At 36.6% G+C, this 19,122-nt stretch overlaps 1 protein-coding gene across 23 annotated transcripts in view; it reads left to right on the top strand.

Moving 5' to 3' along the window:
- Positions 1-19,122, top strand: part of CEP128 (centrosomal protein 128) — a 554,311-nt gene that overhangs the window by 291,101 nt on the left and 244,088 nt on the right. Inside the window, exons 19-20 of one of the 23 annotated variants that reach the window (XM_064292819.1) lie at positions 772-852; positions 7,024-8,625. The exons of 20 other annotated variants lie outside the window; for them this stretch is intronic. In XM_064292819.1, coding sequence (XP_064148889.1) covers positions 772-852; positions 7,024-7,067 — 125 coding nt within the window. In that variant the 3' untranslated portion in view covers positions 7,068-8,625. 2 more of the 23 variants (XM_023546446.2, XM_064292817.1) reach the window with 2 other exon arrangements.

Below are 19,122 nucleotides of genomic sequence, written 5' to 3'. Positions count from 1 at the left end.
GGACAATGATTCCTCCCTTTTCCCAGCCCTCCCATCCCTGTTGACCACTATTAAACTCTCATCTCTGTACATTTGCTATTCTAGACATTTCGTATTATGATTGATTAATTTCACTCTGCATAATATTTTTCACGGTTCATCTATGGTGTAGCCTGTATCAGGCATTCATTTCTCTTTATGGCAGAGTAGCTGGGAGTATTCCATTGTATCTCATATCACATTTTGTTTATCCATTTTTCTGTTTATGAACATTTGGGTTATTGATTGCACTATATAAGATCCTAAGACAAAGTTTCTTTAGTGTTATGGATTGAATTGTGTCCCCACCAAAGTGGGTGTTGGAATCCTAAACCCCTTATCTGTGGATGTAATCCTGTTTGGGGATAGGGTATTCCTTGTTACCTTAATGAGGCCATAGCAGTATAGGGTGTGTCCTAAACTAATCACTTCTGAGTTATAAGGAGCAGCATAGGCAGAGACTGGAGAGCACAGATAGCGAAGGGATAGATGCCATGTGAAGATCTCCAAAGAACCAAGAAGAACAGGGGCTCCAAAAGCTGAGGTGAAGTTCCTCCCCTAGAGCAGACCAAGAGAGTTTTCTGTTAAAGCGTGTGCCCTGAATTCAGACTTCTAGTCTTCTCAACTGTGAGAAAAGAAATTTCTGTTCTTTAAAACCACCCACTTGTGGTATTTTTGTTACAACAGCACTAAGAAACTAAGACAGATAGGTTGATATATTCTATTAAATTATAACTGAAGCCATTCTTTTAGGTGATGTCACATCCCTCAGTTCAGATCATTTATGCTGTTATTGTGTCTGTTTTGTTCATATTGGACCTCACGTGCATAGAGGTGAGTTAAGCATACTCCTTCATTTGAGGGTCACCATCAGCATTGGTCTAAGCAATGTCCCTCTCTTTTTTTTTTTTTTTAATTATTGTTTACTTTTCCCTTCATTCCTGCTCCCCATGCCATTCCCTCCCCTCCTTTCCCTCACTATATAGTTTATTTGTGTGGACATGTTTTTAATTTATGTAAGTGGTTTTTGCTGTAGATCTCATTTGTTTCTTACATCTTAAACTCAGTATTTTGAAGATCTATTCATGTTCCTGTAAGCACCTCCAGCTTGTAGTTCTAATTCCTATATAGTATTCCACAGCCCGCACTTATCACATTTACTCATGCATTTCTTTAGTGATGGACACTTGGTTTGCCCTTAATTTCCTGGACGTACAATCAATGCTGGATGAGCATCTTTGTACATGTCGTCTTGCTTGTCTGGGCTTGCTTCTGTGCGGGTATATATCCAAGAGGGGGGTTGCCGAGTCATAGAATAAACATGTCTTAATTGCACTGAGGACTGCCAGACCAGTGGTGCAGGAAGGCTCCTGTTTCCCTATGCTCACAATGACATTTGGGATTGTCAGATTTCTGTGTTTTACCAATCCGATAAGGGTAAATTGGTATCTTGTTGTTTTTGTTTTTTGCTGCTTGCTCTTGTTGTTCTTGTTAGCTGCTATCTAGTCAGCCCTAGACTCATGGTGACCCCATGTACAGCAGAATGAAATGCTGCCCACTCTTGTGTCATCTCAGTGATTGGTTGGGGATTGGACCGTTGCAAGCCATAGGGATTTCACTGGCTGATTTTTTGGAAATAGATCACTAGGCCTTTCTTCCTAGTCAGTCCAAGTCTGGAAGCTCCACTGAAAGTGGCTCAACATCATTGTAACACACAGTTCATCACTGGCAGAGAGGTGGTGGCTGTTCATGAGGTATATTGGCTAGAATTGAACCTGGGATTTCACATGGAAGGTGAGAATTCTACCACTGAACCAACAATGGCCCTAACTGTGTCCCATAGTACTATCAGAAAGACACTCCCTTCACCAAAGATGACCATGCTCTACAGCCCATGGATGGTGATGGAAGATGCTGCTGTTTATTTGGATAGGAATGGGAGGATTTGGAGGTGAGATTAGCGTACTTGCTGTTTCATCCTCTGCAGTCCTATTAGCGTGGTTTCCTCGGAAATGGTCAGAGTCTCAGGTAATGTGGATTAGATTGTGCCACAGAGGCTACGTACTGAATGTGTACTGTTCGCTCCAACAGGTAAAAGTAATCCCATTTTGGTTTTTGATTATCAGAGCTGTCAGATTTCTAGTTCACAAAAAGACTGCTAGCATTATCTCTCTTCCTCTCATTCTTTTCTAACATTCCACATCTAAAATTCAGAACATGGCAATTATAACCATTTTCTAAGAGTAATTTAGGCATTGCTTATAGGATATTCATGTTTACTGCCATACTGGGGATCCAGACTGGGAATGAAATGGCATTTTGATTTTAGCTTTATTTCTCATTTTTGCAAAATAGAAAATGAAGAGTTACAAAAGGCTTATCTTAATTGTCATCAGTGCTTTAATATGCTTAGTTTTTTTTCCATGATGGGATTTGATTAAGATTTAGGTTTATCACTACTAATCGTGGATGCCACCTTTATAATAAATCTGTCATACCCTCCACAGAAAACAGATACATGTTAGGAAACCTAGGCTGCATTCAGATGACTCTTAATTTTTGAAAAGTGCATGTTGATAAAGTATTGATTAATTAGTATCTATGCATTGGCAGTTTTTAATAGATTTTAAAGTTCATTAGTCAGAGGTAGACATTTGGCTCTGCTATATACTAAAAGTGTAAATTAACCTATTGAGCATCTGTTTCCTCACCTCTAAAATGAACATGGTACCCACCTCACAGGGTTATGTGATCAGTAATTATTTAAATAATTGAATATGCATTTCAAAATGTTTTGTATGTAATAGGCATCTTCCCTATGTAAGAACATGCAATGGACTTTTTCATATTGTTTTCTTAAGGTCTCTTCCTGATGACATTTGAATATTTAGACCACTGTTTCTTAATATGGACATATTTAATTCCTAATAAGGAATATCACAGAACGATCAACACCAAAAATTTATTTAAGAGATAAATGTTCCACAGCAAAAAATGAATGAAATAATTTAAAAAACAGAAAAAAATAAGCTTTTCAGGAAACACTTTCACTAGTTTAATAGAAGTTGCACAGTAAATTTATGGTGATAGCAAGTCCCAGTTCCAAAGATGGGGATTCATTAACATTAACTAAGGCTCATTATAAAAAAAACCAGGCTCATTGAATGTTTTATAGTTTTACAGCCAGATTAGAATAAAAGAGACAAAGAAAAATTCCTAGAAGATTTTTTGATCCCAGAATTCTTGTGGGACACAAATTCATGTTCAACACCGTAATGACATTTTCCAAAATGTAGTATGTCCGATTTTCTGCTTTTGCTTATCAACACTTTGTTCAATGAATCTTTCTGTAATCTTCCCTAAGTTTTAATAAAACAAAGCACATAGGAAATCTGATTTAATATCTCTTCATATTTTCAGGTAAGCAAATAGAATAGATGTTACAGTATAACTTCTTCTATATTTCTATTTTAAAATGTTAGCCTGTTTTCTGTTCAGCATTTTCCAAGTTAGCCTGAGTTATTAAAACAAAATGCAAACACAGACAAAAAGAAAATAGGTGTGCCTTCTTACTTTAAGAATAAAATCAATTAAGTGGGGATTTCCCAATGTGATTTTAATACTAATAAGTTCAGAGAGGGAAAAATGGACTACTTAGAAAGTATTTCATTAAGAATCCCTGATCTCAGATATTTCAAAAGATGAGTTTGAGGACATTCAATTGAATGAATATTAAATGCATTTGAAAACAGAAAATCCATTACTTACTCTTTAGTACCTCTAAATTCTTTTTATTGTATAGAGACAACAGCCATTACATTCAGTTCATTGATATTGTTGTGGTTTTTAGGTGCTGTCTAGTTGCTGCCGATTCATAACGACCCCATGTCATTATGAGCAAAACACAGCCCGATCCTGCCCCATCCACACAATCATTGCTGTGTTTGAGCCCGTTGTTGCAACTGCTGAATCAATCAGTCTATCTTGTTGAAAGTCTTCCTCTTTTTTCCTGACCCTTTAGAGTACGAAACATGATGTCCTTCTCCAGGGACTGGTCCCTCCCGATAACATGTCCCAAGTTTGTGAGAAGTCTTGCAATCTTTGTTCTTCTGGCAGTATATTCAGTATTCTTCGCCAACACCATAGTTCAAATACATCCTTACTTCTAAGGAGCTTTCTGGCTTCTAAGACAGATTTTTTTGTTCTTCTGGCAGTATATTCAATATTCTTCGCCAACACCATAGTCTAAATGCATCAGTTCTTCTTCGGTCTTCCTTATTTATTGGAAAGAGATGATAGAGACGCTCAATGTCATCAGTCAGAACAAGGCTAGGAGGCCACTGCAGAACAGATCATCAACTGCTCATATGCAAATTCAAGTTGAAGCTGAAGAATTTTAAAACAAGTCCATGAGAGCCAAAGTACGAACTTGAACATATTCCACCTGAAATTAGAGACCATCTCAAGAATAGGTTTGATGCACTGAGCACTAATGACGGAAGACCAGACGAGTTGTGAGATGATGTCATAGACATCATAGATGAAGAAAGCAAAAGGTCATTGTCTTAGTTATCTAGTGCTGCTATAACAGAAATACCACGTGTGGATGGCTTTAACAAAGAGAAATTTATTCTCTCACAGTTTAGAAGGCTAGAAGTCCAAATTCAGGGTACCACCAGCGCCAAAGGAAGGTTTTCTCTTTCTGTCGTCTCTGGGGGACGGTCCATGTCATCCGTCTTGCCTGGTAGAGGACTATGTCAAGAAAGCCTTCCCTGAAGTTGACTTTGCCTCACATACTTTGGACATGTTATCAGGAGGGCCCAGTCCCTGGAGAATGACATCATTCTTGGTAAAGTGAAGCATCAGCATAGAGAGCAAGACCTTCAACAGGATGGACTGACACAATGGCTGTAACAATGGGCTCAAACAAAGCAATGATTTTGAGGGTAGCATAGGACTGGGCAGTGTTTCATCCTGTTGTACATAGGGTTGCTATGAATTGGAACTGATCCAAGGGCAACTAACAACAACACTCTAATGTTATGTAAGTTTCTTGAAACGTAATGTCTTTTTAATATATGTATCATAAGAATCTGACATATACCTATAGTATATTTTTGAGTAATGATGTTATTTAAATTCAGCTGCATTTCCTATACAACTCACAAGAATTTGGAAGAGATTTAAAAATATGTAACAGTTTAAGTAACCTAGAATATTTGCCCCTGTTCTTCTGCCTTCTCTAGCTCCAATGTCTGTCCCCTCCTACTGATGGCCCCTTTTGATTTCCTTCCCCATTTCATTACACTGATAGCTCAAACAGTCCTTGATCTCCTCCTACTTAGACTGTGTGTTCCTTGAACATAATATATGTTTCTTATCCATTTTGGGTCTCTAGCAAGTGATGTATTGTGAAGCACCATATAGTCTCTCGCTGAATGTTGTGGAATAATTACGTTTGCTCAGGAAAAATCTACCTTGTGATTCTTTCATCTTTAACTTTTAGTGTTTTTGACTTGTACTCCGTCTAATGTCTTTCTTCAAAAGGATTTGGAGTAATTTAGAGACTTGAGGATAAGGAATTATATAGGCGAAATTACAGCAAAGTAGCTCCTTAGACGCAAGAGTGGTGAGACTTTAGCTTACTTACTTTGGACCTATCATCAGGAAAGACTAATACCTAGAAAAGGGCATCATGATTGGTAGAGGAGCAACGAAAATGAAGGAAGCCCTCAGGAAATGGATTGACACAATAGCCAAAACAATAGACTCACATACAGCAATGATCACGAAGATGGCACAGGAACAGGCCCTGTTTTGTTCTGTTATACATACGGTTGGTTGATGTGAGTTGGTGCTGACTCGAGAGCACCTGACAATGATAGTGACAACAACAACTGTACTTTCAAAGAGTTCTCATAAATTTACTTAAGCTATTTAGTTTTTCAAAACCTTTATAAAACAAGCTAGGACTCCTCTCTCTTATTTTCCTCCTGAGAAACAGAATGGTAATTTTGTTATTAAGAAGTCACTTCTGGGGAATGTTTCCATATTTTAATAGCCTTTGATTTGTTGTCATAAAGTAATGGAGAGGTGAATGGGGGGCTTCCATGAGCTTCCTTACATCTTCTCTTACTGTGATCTAACTGTTGGGAGAACGGAGCTTAGAGGATTGTATATCGTGAAAGTTGGTTCATTACAAAAACATTTGTTATCTGGGTTTGAGTACTGTTGCAAAAAGCTTCTTGCTAAGAGTAATACTATTTTTAAGTCAGACTAAAGAAGGCCAATTTCATTTATTTTTGTTTATTACATGGATATAGAATAGGCTAGTGGATAACTGAATTTATGCATTAGTTGTATTTGTTGGCAAGGCTATTTTATAATGAGCACAGAGTCACAGGGTGCAGAGCATTAAGGCCAGCATGGATTCAGGGCCGGAAAAGTGAAAACAATAAGCAAAGGATTGGAAGAATTTACAAAAACCTCATGAAGCAGTTATTAATCATCTGGAAACATTTTTTCTGGATGAAGAATGGGTTTGTTGTTTTAAGTGAAATGAATATAATATATAATACTTGCTCTAACCAGTCTATAGTTGACAGAAGCATGCATTTTGATGCAGTGTAAATATTAAGTGATGAGGTTAAATTGATATACTGGCAAAGCTGTATTTTCTGAAAGAGTGGAGGGAAAAGTAGAAGTAGATAATCAGATAAAGACTTAGGCCATTAAAATCAAGCCAGAATAAAGTAGAGCAACTATCAGAAAGAGAGAAAGAAAGTGACTAAATAATTTAAGGCTTTCATATAGGAACAAAAAAAAATTCTTATTAATTTCTAGACTATAAATTTCAGTTTCTATCTGGCACCTGGAAAAAAATTCTAAAGTGTATTTAGGTTTTTTAAAGAATTAGGTGTGTTATCAAGTAGCCATGTGTTCAGGTAGTCAGATTTTTAAGTGTGAATAGAATCCCGCTCAGAGTTCTCTTTTTTTTTTTTTTAGGAGTGGATTTTAGAACATTTTGGATTAAGCTAAGTCAACTGTAATGTAAAGGTATTTTTGATATTTTTGGAGAAATGATTTTTTATGTGAAGGCAGTATTGGGTGCATTTCCCTTCACAGTAGGATTCCACGTCATGACAAAGGATCACATCCAAGAAAAAAGTGACAGGAAGTCTGGATCTCCTGTATACATGCTGTTCCATTTCATTTTAATTGGAAGGAAGCTTTCAGGTAACCTGTGGGAATCCACGCTTAGCTGATGGGTAGGTCTCCATGACTTGAGCTGCCATGTAGTTTTCCCCGACCGTATTATATGCCTTAAGGAGTAACTGTCTATGCTGAAAATAGACAGAAGGTAGATAGCATTGACAAAATGCCTTTTGTAAAGCCCAGAAAATCTGAAACATATAGATTTGTTTATCCTAGATTTTTATGTTAGGAACTTCATTATGTAATTCTAAGACATCTAAAAAATGTCTCTAGAACAACGTTGCTGTTGTTACATGCCATCAAGTTGGTTCCCACTCATAGTGACCCTGTGCACAACAGAACAAAACACTGCCGGTCCTGCACCATCCTTACAATCTTTGTTATCCTTGAGCCCATTGTTGCAGCCACTGGGTCAGTCCATCTCATTGAGAGTCTTCCTCTTTTTTGCTGACCCTCTACTTTACCAACATAATATACTTCTGGAAAGACTGGTCTCACCTGATAACATGTCCAAAGTATGTGAGAAGAAGTCTTGCCATCCTTGCTTCTGAGAAGCATTCTGGCTGTACTTCTTCCTAGACAGATTTGTTAGTTTTTCTGGCAGCCCATGGTATATTCATTATTCTTTGCCAAAACCGTAATAGAGAGGTGTCAATTCTTCCTTGGTCTTCCTTATTCATTGTCCAGCTTTCCCATGCACATGAGGTGATTGAAAACACTATGGCTTCAGTCAGGTGTACCTTAGTCTTCAAGGTGATATCTTTGTTTTTCAACACTTTAAAGAAAAGACAGGAAAGAAAGAAAAGACCAAGATGGATGTCAGAGGAGACTCTGAAACTTGCTCTCAAACGTTGAGCAGCTAAAGCAAAAGGAAGAATAGATGAAGTAAAAGAACTGAACAGAAGATTTCAAAGAGCGGCTTGAGAAGAAAAAGTAAAATATTATAATGACATGTGCAAAGAGCTGGAGATGGAAAACCAAAGGGGAAGAACACGCTCGGTGTTTCTCAAGCTGAAAGAACTGAAGAAAAAATTCAAGCCTTCAGTTGCAATACTGAAGGACTCTATAGGGAAAATATTAAACCACGCAGGAAGCATCAAAAGAAGATGGAAGAATAAACAGAGTCATTACATGAAAAAAAATTAGTCGATGTTCAACCATTTCAAGAGGTGGCATATGATCAGGAACCGATGGTACTGAAGGAAGACCCCCAAGCTGCTCTGAAGGCATTGGCAAAAAACAAGGCTCCAGGAATTGATGGAATATCAATTGAGATGTTTCAATAAACAGATGGAGTGCTGGAGGTGCTTGCTCATCTATACCAAGAAATATGGAAGACAGCTTCCTGGCCAACTGACAGGAAAAGATCCATATTTATGCCTATTCCCAAGAAAGGTGATCCAACCGAATGTGGAAATTATAGAACAATATCATTAATATCACATGCAAGCAAAATTTTGCTGAAGATCATTCAAAAACGGCTGCAGCAGTATATCGACAGGGAACTGCCAGAAATTCAGGCCGGTTTCAGAAGAGGATGTGGAACCAGGGATACCATTGCTGATGTCAGATGGATCCTGGCTGAAAGCGGAGGATACCAGAAGGGTGTTTACCTATGTTTTATTGACTATGCAAAGGCATTCGACTCTGTGGATCATAACAAATTATGGGTAACTATATGAAGAATAGGAATTCCAGAGCACTTAATTGTGCTCATGAGGAACCTTTACATAGATCGAGAGGCAGATGATTGGCCAGAACAAGGGAATACTGATTGGTTTTAAGTCAGGAAAGGTGTGTGTTGGGGTCGTATTCTTTCACTCTACCTATTCAATCTGTATGCTGAGCAAATAATCCGAGAAGCTGGACTATATGAAGAAGAATGGGGCATCAGGATTGGAGGAAGACTCATTAACAACCTGCATTATGCAGATGACACAATCTTGCTTGCTGAAAGTGAAGGGGACTTGAAGCACTTGCTAATGAAGATCAAAGACCACAGCCTTCAGTATGGATTGCATCTCAACATAAAGAAAACAAAAATCCTCACTACTGGACCAATGAGCAACATCATGATAAACAGAGAAAAGATTGAAGTTGTCAAGGATTTCATTTTACTTGGATCCACAATCAACAGCCATGGAAGCAGCAGTCAAGAAATCAAAAGACTTACTGCATTGGTTAAATCCGCTGCAAAGGACTTCTTTAAAGTGTTGAAGAGCAAAGATGTCACCCTGAAGACTAAGGTGTGCCTGACCCAAGCCATGGTATTTTCAATTGCATCATATGCATGTGAAAGCTGGACAATGAATAAGGAAGACCGAAGAAGAACTGACGCCTTTGAATTGTGGTGTTGGTGAAGAATATTGAATAGACCATGGACTGCCAAAAGAACGAACAAAGCTGTCTTGGACGAAGTACATCCAGAATGCTCCTTGGAAGCAAGGATGGCGATACTGGATTTTACATACTTTGGACATGTTGTCAGGAGGGATCAGTCCCTGGAGAAGGACTTCATGCTTGGCAGAGTACAGGGTCATTGGAAAAGAGTAAGACCCTCAATGAGGTGGATTGACACAGTGGCTGCAACAATGAGCTCAAGCATAACAACGATTGTAAGGATGGCTCAGGACTGGGCAGTGTTTTGTTCTCTTGTTCATAGGGTCGCTATGAGTCAGAACCGACGCGATGGCAGCTAGCCACAACAACAAAAGGGTCTTTTGCAGCAGATTTGCCCAATGAAATGCATCATTTGATTTCTTGGCTGCTGCTTCCATGGGTGTTGATTATAGACCCAAGTAAAGTGAAGTCCTTGACAACATCAGTCTTTTCTCTGTTTATTATGATGTTGCTTATTGGTCTAGTTGAGAGTATTTTTGTTTTCTTTATGTTGAAGTGTAATCCATACTGAAGGCTGTGGTCTTTGATCTTCGTCAGTACCCACCACCAACCATAAGTGCTACAAATCCTCTTCACATTCAGCAAGCAAGGTTTTGTCGTCTGCATAATGCAGGTTGTTAAAGAGTCTTCCTCCAATCCTGATGCCTTGTTCTTCTTTGTATAGTCTAGCTTCTCAGATTATTTGCTCAGCATACAGATTGAATAGGTATGGTGAAAGGATACAACCCTGAGACATACCTTCCCTGACTTTAAACCACGTAGTATCCCCTTGTTCTGTTTGAACGAATGGCTCTTGATCTATGTACAGGTTTCTCAAGAGCACAATTAAATGTTCTGGAATTCGCATTCTTCACAGTGTTATCCATAATTTGTTATGATCCACACAGTTGAATGCCTTTGCATAATCAGTTAAACACTGGTAAACTTCTTTCTTGTATTCTCTGCTTTCAGCCATGATCCATCTGACATTAGCAGTGATATCCCTGGATCCAGTCCTCTTCTGAATTCAGCTTGAAAATCTGGCAGTTTCCTGTCAATATACTTCTGCGGCCACTTTCGAATGATCGTCAGCAAAATTTTGCTTGCACGTGATACTGTTCAATAATTTTCGCATTTTGTTGGATCACCTTTTTTGGGAATAGGCATAAATATACATCTTTTCCAGTCGGTTGGCCAGGTAGCTGTCTTCTAGATTTCTTGGCATAGACAAGTTAGCACTTCTAGCACTGCATCCGTTTGTTGAAACATCTCAGTTGTTATTCTGTTAATTCCTAGACCCTTGTTTTTCAACAATGCCTTCACAGCAGCTTGGACTTCTTCCTTCAGTACCATCAGTTCTTCATCATATACCACCTCCTGAAATGGTTGAATGCTGACCACTTCTTTTTGGTACAGTGACTCTGGGTGTTCCTTCCATCTTCTTTTGATGCTTCCTGCGTTAACAGTTTACTGAAGAATCCTTCCATGATGCAACTTGAGGCTTGAATTTTTTCTTCAGTTCTTTCAGCTTGAGAGATGCTGAGCGTGTTCTTCCCTTTTGATTTTCTATCTCCAGGTCTTTGCACATGTCATTACAATATTTCACTTTGTCTTCTCGAGCCACCCTTTGAAATCTTCCCTTCAGGTCTTTCACTTTATCATTTCTTCTTTTTGTTTTAGCTACTCGGTGTTCAAGAGCAAGTTTCAGAGTCTCTTCTAACATCATTTTCTTTCTTTCCTGTCTTTTTAATGACCTGTTTCTTTCTTCATATATGATGTCCTTGATGTCATTTTACAACTCATGCGGTCTTCAGTCCTTAGTATTTAATGCGTCAAATCTCTTTTTGAGATGATCGCTAAATTCAGGTGGAATGTACTCAGGGTTATACTTTGGCTCTCATGGAGTTGTAAGTTTCTTCAGTTTCAGCTTGAACTTGAACACGAGCAATTGATGGTCTGTTCTGCGTTTGGTCCATGGCCTTGTTCTGACTGATGATAAGGAGCTTTCCCATTGTCTCTTTCCACAGATTTAATCAATTTCATTCCTGTGTATTTCATCTGACAAGGTCCATGTGTATAGTTGCCATTTATGTTGCTGAAAAAAGGTGCTTGCGATAAAGAAATCGTTGGTCTCACAAAATTCTATCGTGCTATCTCTGGCATTGTTTCTGTCACCAAGGCCATGTTTTCCAACTACTGATCTTTATTTGTTTCTAACTTTTGCATTCCCATCACCAGTAATTATCAGTGCATCCTGGTTGCATGTTCAGTCAATTTCAGACTACAGAAATTGGTAAAAGTCTTCAATTTCTTCGTCTTTGGCCTTCGTGGTTAGTGTGTAAATTTGGGTAATAGTTGTATTAACTGGTGTTCCTTGTAGGCATTTGGATATTATCCTGTCACTGACAGCAATGCGCTTCAGGGTACATCTTGCAGTGTTTTTTTTTTTTTTTGAGGATGCATGCAGTGCCATTTCTTTTCAAGTTGTCATCCCGGCATAGTAGACCATAACTCAGTGCCGTCAAGTCAATTCCGACTTATAGCGACCCTATAGGACTGAGTGGAACTGCCCCGTAGAGTTCCCATGGAGCGCCTGTCAAATTCTAACTGCTGACCTTTTGGTTAGCGGCCGTAGCACTTAACCACTATGTCACCAGGGTTTCCATATGACTGTGCAATTCAAAATCGCCAATACCTATCCATTTCAGCTCACTAATGCCTAGGATATCAACATTTATGCATTCCATTTCATTTTTGATGATTTCCAATTTTCCTAGTTTCACACTTCATACGCTCCAAGTTCTGAACATTAATGGATGTCTGCAGCTGTTTCTTCTCATTTTGAGTTGTGCCACATCAGCAAATGAAAGTCGCGGAAGTTTGACTCCATCCATGTCATTAAGGTCAACTCTACCATGAAGAGGCAGCCCTTCCCCAGTTGTCTTTTGAGTGCCTTCCAACCTGAGGGGGTCATCTTCTGCCACTATATCAGACCATGATCTGCTACTATTCATAAGGTTTTCACTGGCTAATTCTTTTCAGAAGTAAGCCGTCGGGTCCTTCTTCCTAGTCTGCCTTAGTCTGGAAGTTCAGCTGAAATCTTTCCATTTTGGGTGTTCCTTCTTGTATTTGAATACAGGTGGCATAGCTTCCAGCATCACAGCAACATGCAGGCCCCCACAGTATGACAAACTGACAGACGTGTGGGAGTGAACATGTTTATGAGCATCCAGAGTTTTTTCTTACTGAAACTCATAAATACTTGTTTTAATGCTTATCTCAACTGCCATTATAATGAACTTTTTGGGCTATAATATATTCTAAGATAAATAATATTTTTATATTCATAAATATCTAAATCTCTCACTTTAGATTTTTATCAAAATAACCATACTTCGACAAATTATGCATTTCATCAGCTGTAGATTGTTACTTGAAGAAGAATGGTCTTTCCTTTAAATACAAGTTAACTTAAATAAGTTAATAATAAGTTGCTTATATAAGTAAAGCAACCTCCTAAAATTGATATTTTAGCTTTTTTGACTTACATATCATTACTTTCCTTTCAATCTTTGTTGCCTGTTTTCAATTAAACTTACTTACATCTGGACCAAAACCTCCTGGGTGGGCAAATTGCTTTTTATCTCTTTTTAAGACAAGGAAAAGATTATGAAGACAAAAAAAAAAAAATAGGAATAACCATACATACACATTACACATTCCAAGTTTGAGGAATTTTTTTTATATGTAATTTAGCTGTAGAGTTGCTATGAGTCGGAATCAACTTGATGGCAGTAGGGTTTTTTCGGTTATGTAATTTAACAATAGAAAGACTTCATTTATTTAAAAGCATTATTTTCGATGAGTACCAGTTTGACTCCCAACATTTTCATAGCGACCTGATAGGACAGAGCACGGCTCTCCCAGGGGGTTTCCAAGGAGAGGCATGTGGATTTGAACTGCAGATCTTTTGGTTAGGAGCCTGAGCTCTTAACCATTTCACCATCAGGGCTCCAACTTAAGAACAGAAGCACTTCATTTATTTAAAAGTGTTATTTTATAAAACATGAGGCCAGTATGATCTTGATAACGAAGATAGTGTAAGAGTTCAAGAGAGATGACTTTAGGCTAATTTACTTGCGCATATATAATATTGTTTAAAAAGATAATGTATCATGATCACGTTGGCTTTGTCCCAGAAATATAAAGATAGTTTAATATTAGAAAATATGTAAATGTTATTTACTACATTAAAATGTTAAATGAACTATTAAAGTATTAAAACCACATAATCATGTCAGTAATTTGATTAAATTCAAGACAAATTCATACTACAAAAAATTCTTAGTAATCTGTAATAAAAATGGTTTAGATAGGGTGGAATGGGATTTTCATTTGAGCCTTACAACTGGTCTGTGTTTTAACCAAGATGTAAGTAATATGCTACAGAGAGCTACAGAGAGGTTAATGGGAAATTAAATCTGTGTCTTTTATTCCTGCATAGAGTGAAGTATTTGGGTCACTTTATAAGGAAAATATGAAATAAAGTCTCTGTTAAGTCATTTGTGATTTTTTTTTACCTTAGTGTCTTATCAAAAACAGATGTAGTTCAGTGGCAGTGTCTATGTTGGAAATAAAGCAAGTTAGATCCTATGAAATGTAGTCTTTTTCTCCTGTTTCTTGCTTTATATATGTATACATACGCATTCACACATATAACGGTATACACATACACGTTTTTAGACTTCAGTTTTTTCTTCATTTAAAACCGTAGAGTTTTTATAAAATTCAATAAATAAATTTTTGTATAAGGAGAAGAAAATTCAGCCCTTAAGCTTTTTCTCTTAGCCTACTTCATGATATATTTTGTGCTTGCCATTGAATATTTTAGAACCTCGGAATATGTTTGTCGAGATCTTGGGAAATGCACAGATATTGAGCACTGTGGCATCACTTGTTGTTGACCAGAAGTAGAAAACCGTCGTGCAAATGTGGTCTCTAAAATTTCTATGATAAAGATAATAAGGGATGATAGTATCTAATTGTAGGAATAATTATTATTAGAATACTACTATTCCTGGCCTGTTTATTGTACACTAAAATTTTTTTTTTTTTTAAGCATAGTGGTAATTGCTTTCAGCAATCCTTTCAATTTTCCTTTGAGTGAGAACCCGTTAGGTTCAGCGATCACAGGACTGATAGGTGTCAAATCCAGGATTGGAACCTAGGGATTCTGATTAAGACTTTTACTCTTTATCAGTTCTCTATACCAAAAATGTGTACATTTTTCAAAGTGAAAAGCAAAAAAAAGGAGAGAGTATTCAAGAAAGTATAAGAGCTCTGCTGCTGTCTCCAAAAGGTCAGCAGTTCTAATCCATCAGATGCTCCTTGAAAACCCTATAGAGGCAGTTCTACTCTGTGCTGTAGGGCCACTGTGAGTCAGAATTGACTTGAGAGGAACGGGTTTGCTTTGGTTTTTTGTTCTAAAGTCTTCTGTCTAGGAAAAGGAAGGTAAATGGGCTTCTTCTTCCTAAGCCTGTTTACTTGTATTTATTTTCTTTTCTCTGCTCATTTGGTTCAAAATTTAGGCAATTGTCTATTGCCTAAAAAGGACTAGTGATTCAAAATCCTTTATTTATTGTTTTTTGCAGTGAAGATAGCATGCTCTTGGATTTTTTAATTAATTTCTGGGACTTTGTGGAAGCTTATCTTTTCTAGCTTTCTGAAGCTTAAAAAAAAACAGAAGGAAAGGAAAGCGTACACATCTCCTTGAGGAGAACTGAAGGTAGGCCAGTATTATAGGTTGTAAGTAGTTTTACATTTCTGAGTGTGATATTCCTTTGCTTCAGTGCATTTTTAAAAATGCTTATCAACTCATTAATGCAACAATGGTTTTAGTGAGGCAAGAAATGATAATATATTTATTTTAATGAATAGTCTGACTTTAGTTATGCAAACAAGTACCACAAATGGTTCTTTTATGATTTCAAAGTGTTGTTTTAAAATTACTCATAACATGTCAATCTTCTAGTAATATGGTAATTTTTAATTTTTTCTGACTGTATATTTCCGTGTTGTTGTTAATCAGGGTCCTAAAAATAGATTTCAGAAGGAAAAACTCCCGGGAGTTTCTTTTTCTGAATATGAGAATCGCTGTTGTTTAGGTCTTACAATACATAAGTGTTTACTTCTTTCTAAGATTTCTAATCATCACCCTTTTTTTTTTTAACCTCTAAAATCTTAGGGATAAAAAGTTTGTAACTTGAGGTTTGAGAACAAATTATTTTTGGAGGATAAAAAGATAAGAATTAAATTCTCACTGATAATTTTCACTTAATTGCACTTCAATAGAATGATTATGCAGAAAACTATTATCTTTTTTACTTTTGCTTAGTTTTCATGTAAATATACTACTTCCCCCTGGTGCTATAGTACTTTTGAGTGATAAAATAAACATTTTTGAATGAGAAAGCATAGGCTGTTCTTATAAAATGAAACTAATCAAATGACTTAGAGGTGAAAGGAGTTTTAGAAGAAATGAGATGATAAACCATACTACAGATTTTCCTTTAGCGGGCATGAATAAAAAATACATGTCTGTAATTGGCAGTGGAAAACAAGGGACTGAGAAAAATATTAAAAGCGTCAGAACTTCAGAGATATATTTGATTCAAAATTATTATGGCTTCCCAGGGTGGAAAGGGGAAGAGTGTTGTCATATTGTAGGAATTGAAACCATTGTTACAAATCAATATGCATATAAATTTTTGAATGAGAAACTAACTTAAGCTGTAAACTTTCACCTTAAGCACGCACACACACATACACAAAATGCGTATATTGCAGGATTGTAGGGAAGATTAAAGATGACACTTTAAACTAAAAAAAAAAGTGTCTGGCATATGATGGGTATTCATTAAATAATCATTATATGTTCATTAAAGAGTAACTGAATATATTAACATTTTCAAAATTTTTATTTTGAGTTGATGTGAAATATTGGAATTGCAGGAATAATTTACATTCCCTTAATTTCCTGATTTGAGAATACTCAAGTCTCCGTACAGGGTTGAGTTATGAGTCAGAATCAACTCAGTGGCAATGGATTTGTTTTTTTTTGCTTATAGAGTTGGGGATATAATACCCCTAAATGTGGGAATTCCAATGTAGATCTTATATTTGGAAACTTGATTCAGATTAAATCAAGTTACTTTCAACATATTGAAACGAAAATAATTTAAAATATATTAAATATCAAACTGTTTACCCTAGTTGGTTACAGAATTGTTGAAGGAAAAGCAATCAAAATCAAAAAAATTTATTTATATGAATTTATCCTTATGGAAGAAACAGTACAGTATTTCCCTATTCAATATTATTCCTTTTTTCAAGTTCTAATTTTTAATGTTCCATACATACCGCATATAGTTTACTAAATCGAATTAGTGTTGCTTTTTTATTGTTTATTCACTCAGAAAAGAAATTGTCAAGCTTTGTATTAGGAAATTATTAAATTTACATAAAGTGTGATTTTTTTTTTTATAATCATTATGACTTCCTCTAGGTATTGTAACTGAATACCTTACCTAAAAAGACGTAGCTATGACAAGTTGGTTTATTTGTTTGTTGGTTATCTTTATGGTTTGTGTCTTAGTTATCTGGCGCAACTATAACAGAAATACCATAAAGTGCATGGCTTTAACAAAGAGAAATTTATTCTCTCACAGTCTAGGATCTAGAAGTCTGAATTCAGGGTGCCAATTCCAGGGGAAGGCTTTCTTTCTCTGGTGGGTCTGGCAGAAGGTCCTTGTTATCAATCTTTCCTGGTCAAGGAGCTTCTCAGCACAGGAACCCCAGGTCCAAAGGGCTTTTGTTTCTTGGTGGTATGAGGTCCCCTGTCTCTCTGCTTGCATATCTCTTTTATATCTCAAAAGAGATTGATTTAAAACACAACCTAATCTTGTAGATTGAGTCCTCCCTCATTAACATAACTGCCTCTAATCCTGCCTTGTTAACATCATAAGGTAGAATTTACAACACATAGGAAAATCACATCCGATGACAAAATGATGGACAGTCACACAGTACTGGGAATCATGGACTAGCCAAGTTGACAAACATTTTTTGGGTACACAATTCAATCCATGACAGCTCCTTTTATAGAAACTAAACTTCAATGAGTATTTAGTATACTGAGTATAGTATTAGCAACTCTGTGGTATTTTTTTTTTTTTTTTAATATTTTTCTTTTCACTTGCCACACATTTTTTTTGTTATTGTTGCTGAGTATATGCCTCAACATTTTTTTTTAAGGATAATGTAAAGTTAATTTCAGAGAACAAGAGAAGACTTTTGTGTTTCTTGTGTAGATTATTTTGGACACTATTTCTTCTTAGTTTGAATTTCTTTATTTACATAAATTCAATAGATTTTTTTTTTTTTTAAATCTGGTAACTAGCTTATGTGCCCTATTGACATTGCCAGAAAAATAGGCCTAGAAATCTATAGTTTATAATGGGCAGGCCACTAGGCTTCAAGGTCAGAATTTATGAGTCATCTCTTCAGCATAAATCTTTGTTTTTATTTTTACCAAATTGGAATTGTGAAAAGTGCTTTAAACTTCAAGGGCCTGTCAGTTTTGATAAGTGAGGATAATTTTGAAGATGTAAAATTCTCCCCAACCTATCCGCTCTGCTCTTTCCCCAAAAAACAAGAAGGAGAAAGCAGATTACTACATATAGACAATACAATAAGGAGATCAGTGATTTGTGAACAGTAAACCGTAAAGCAACATCCCCCTACAATCAATCAGCCCTTCTTCATGGCTCATTAAATCAAGCATCCAATTTGCCCAGCCTGCAAAAAAAAAAAAAAGTGGTGAATTTCAGTTCAAACTGTTCACACATCCAGACTCTTTGGTCTGTTATCAGTATATTGTCTGCTTAGTTCTATTCATTCGTCACATCTTGACTTTAGCACAGAATGGGAATTTTATCTTTGAATTATGTATAATGTCTGTAGGGGGTCTCTGGGTTTCACATTAATCGTAGAGGGGAATGGTGGTTTTGTCATGGCGGGTTTGACATTACACAAGATTTGAGAATGACTGAATCGATCTTAGGTTTGATACTCTTCCCCAGGTGCCTCCCTGCAATATTTTTATTAATGACGAGCCGTGTAAAACTGATGGGGAGAGCTCAGCATTTGTTAAGGATTGTTTGACACTTCTGGTGCCTCACCTGCAACTCAAATCCATTTAAGTTAAATGAGAAGTGATTGAGGGTCCTCAGTCCTTATTTTAACTTCAAAAATATTTAATCAGTTTAATAAACTTTCATAATTCTATATACTTTTACCTCCCTTATAGAAATACTTAGTCTTCTAACTTTTCAATGAATTATGTTTGATAGCTTACGCTCTGATGTTTGTCTGTAACAAACCCCTTCATGCTTTCTGGATCTATCTTTGATCTGAATTTCCACTTCCTAGAGAACCACCAAATGATGGTAC

Source organism: Loxodonta africana, chromosome 10 (assembly GCF_030014295.1).
Source record: "Loxodonta africana isolate mLoxAfr1 chromosome 10, mLoxAfr1.hap2, whole genome shotgun sequence".
Taxonomy (NCBI): Eukaryota; Metazoa; Chordata; class Mammalia; order Proboscidea; family Elephantidae; genus Loxodonta; species Loxodonta africana.
The sequence above is the reverse complement of the archived record's forward strand: the minus strand, read 5'-3'. Positions and strand labels throughout refer to the sequence as shown.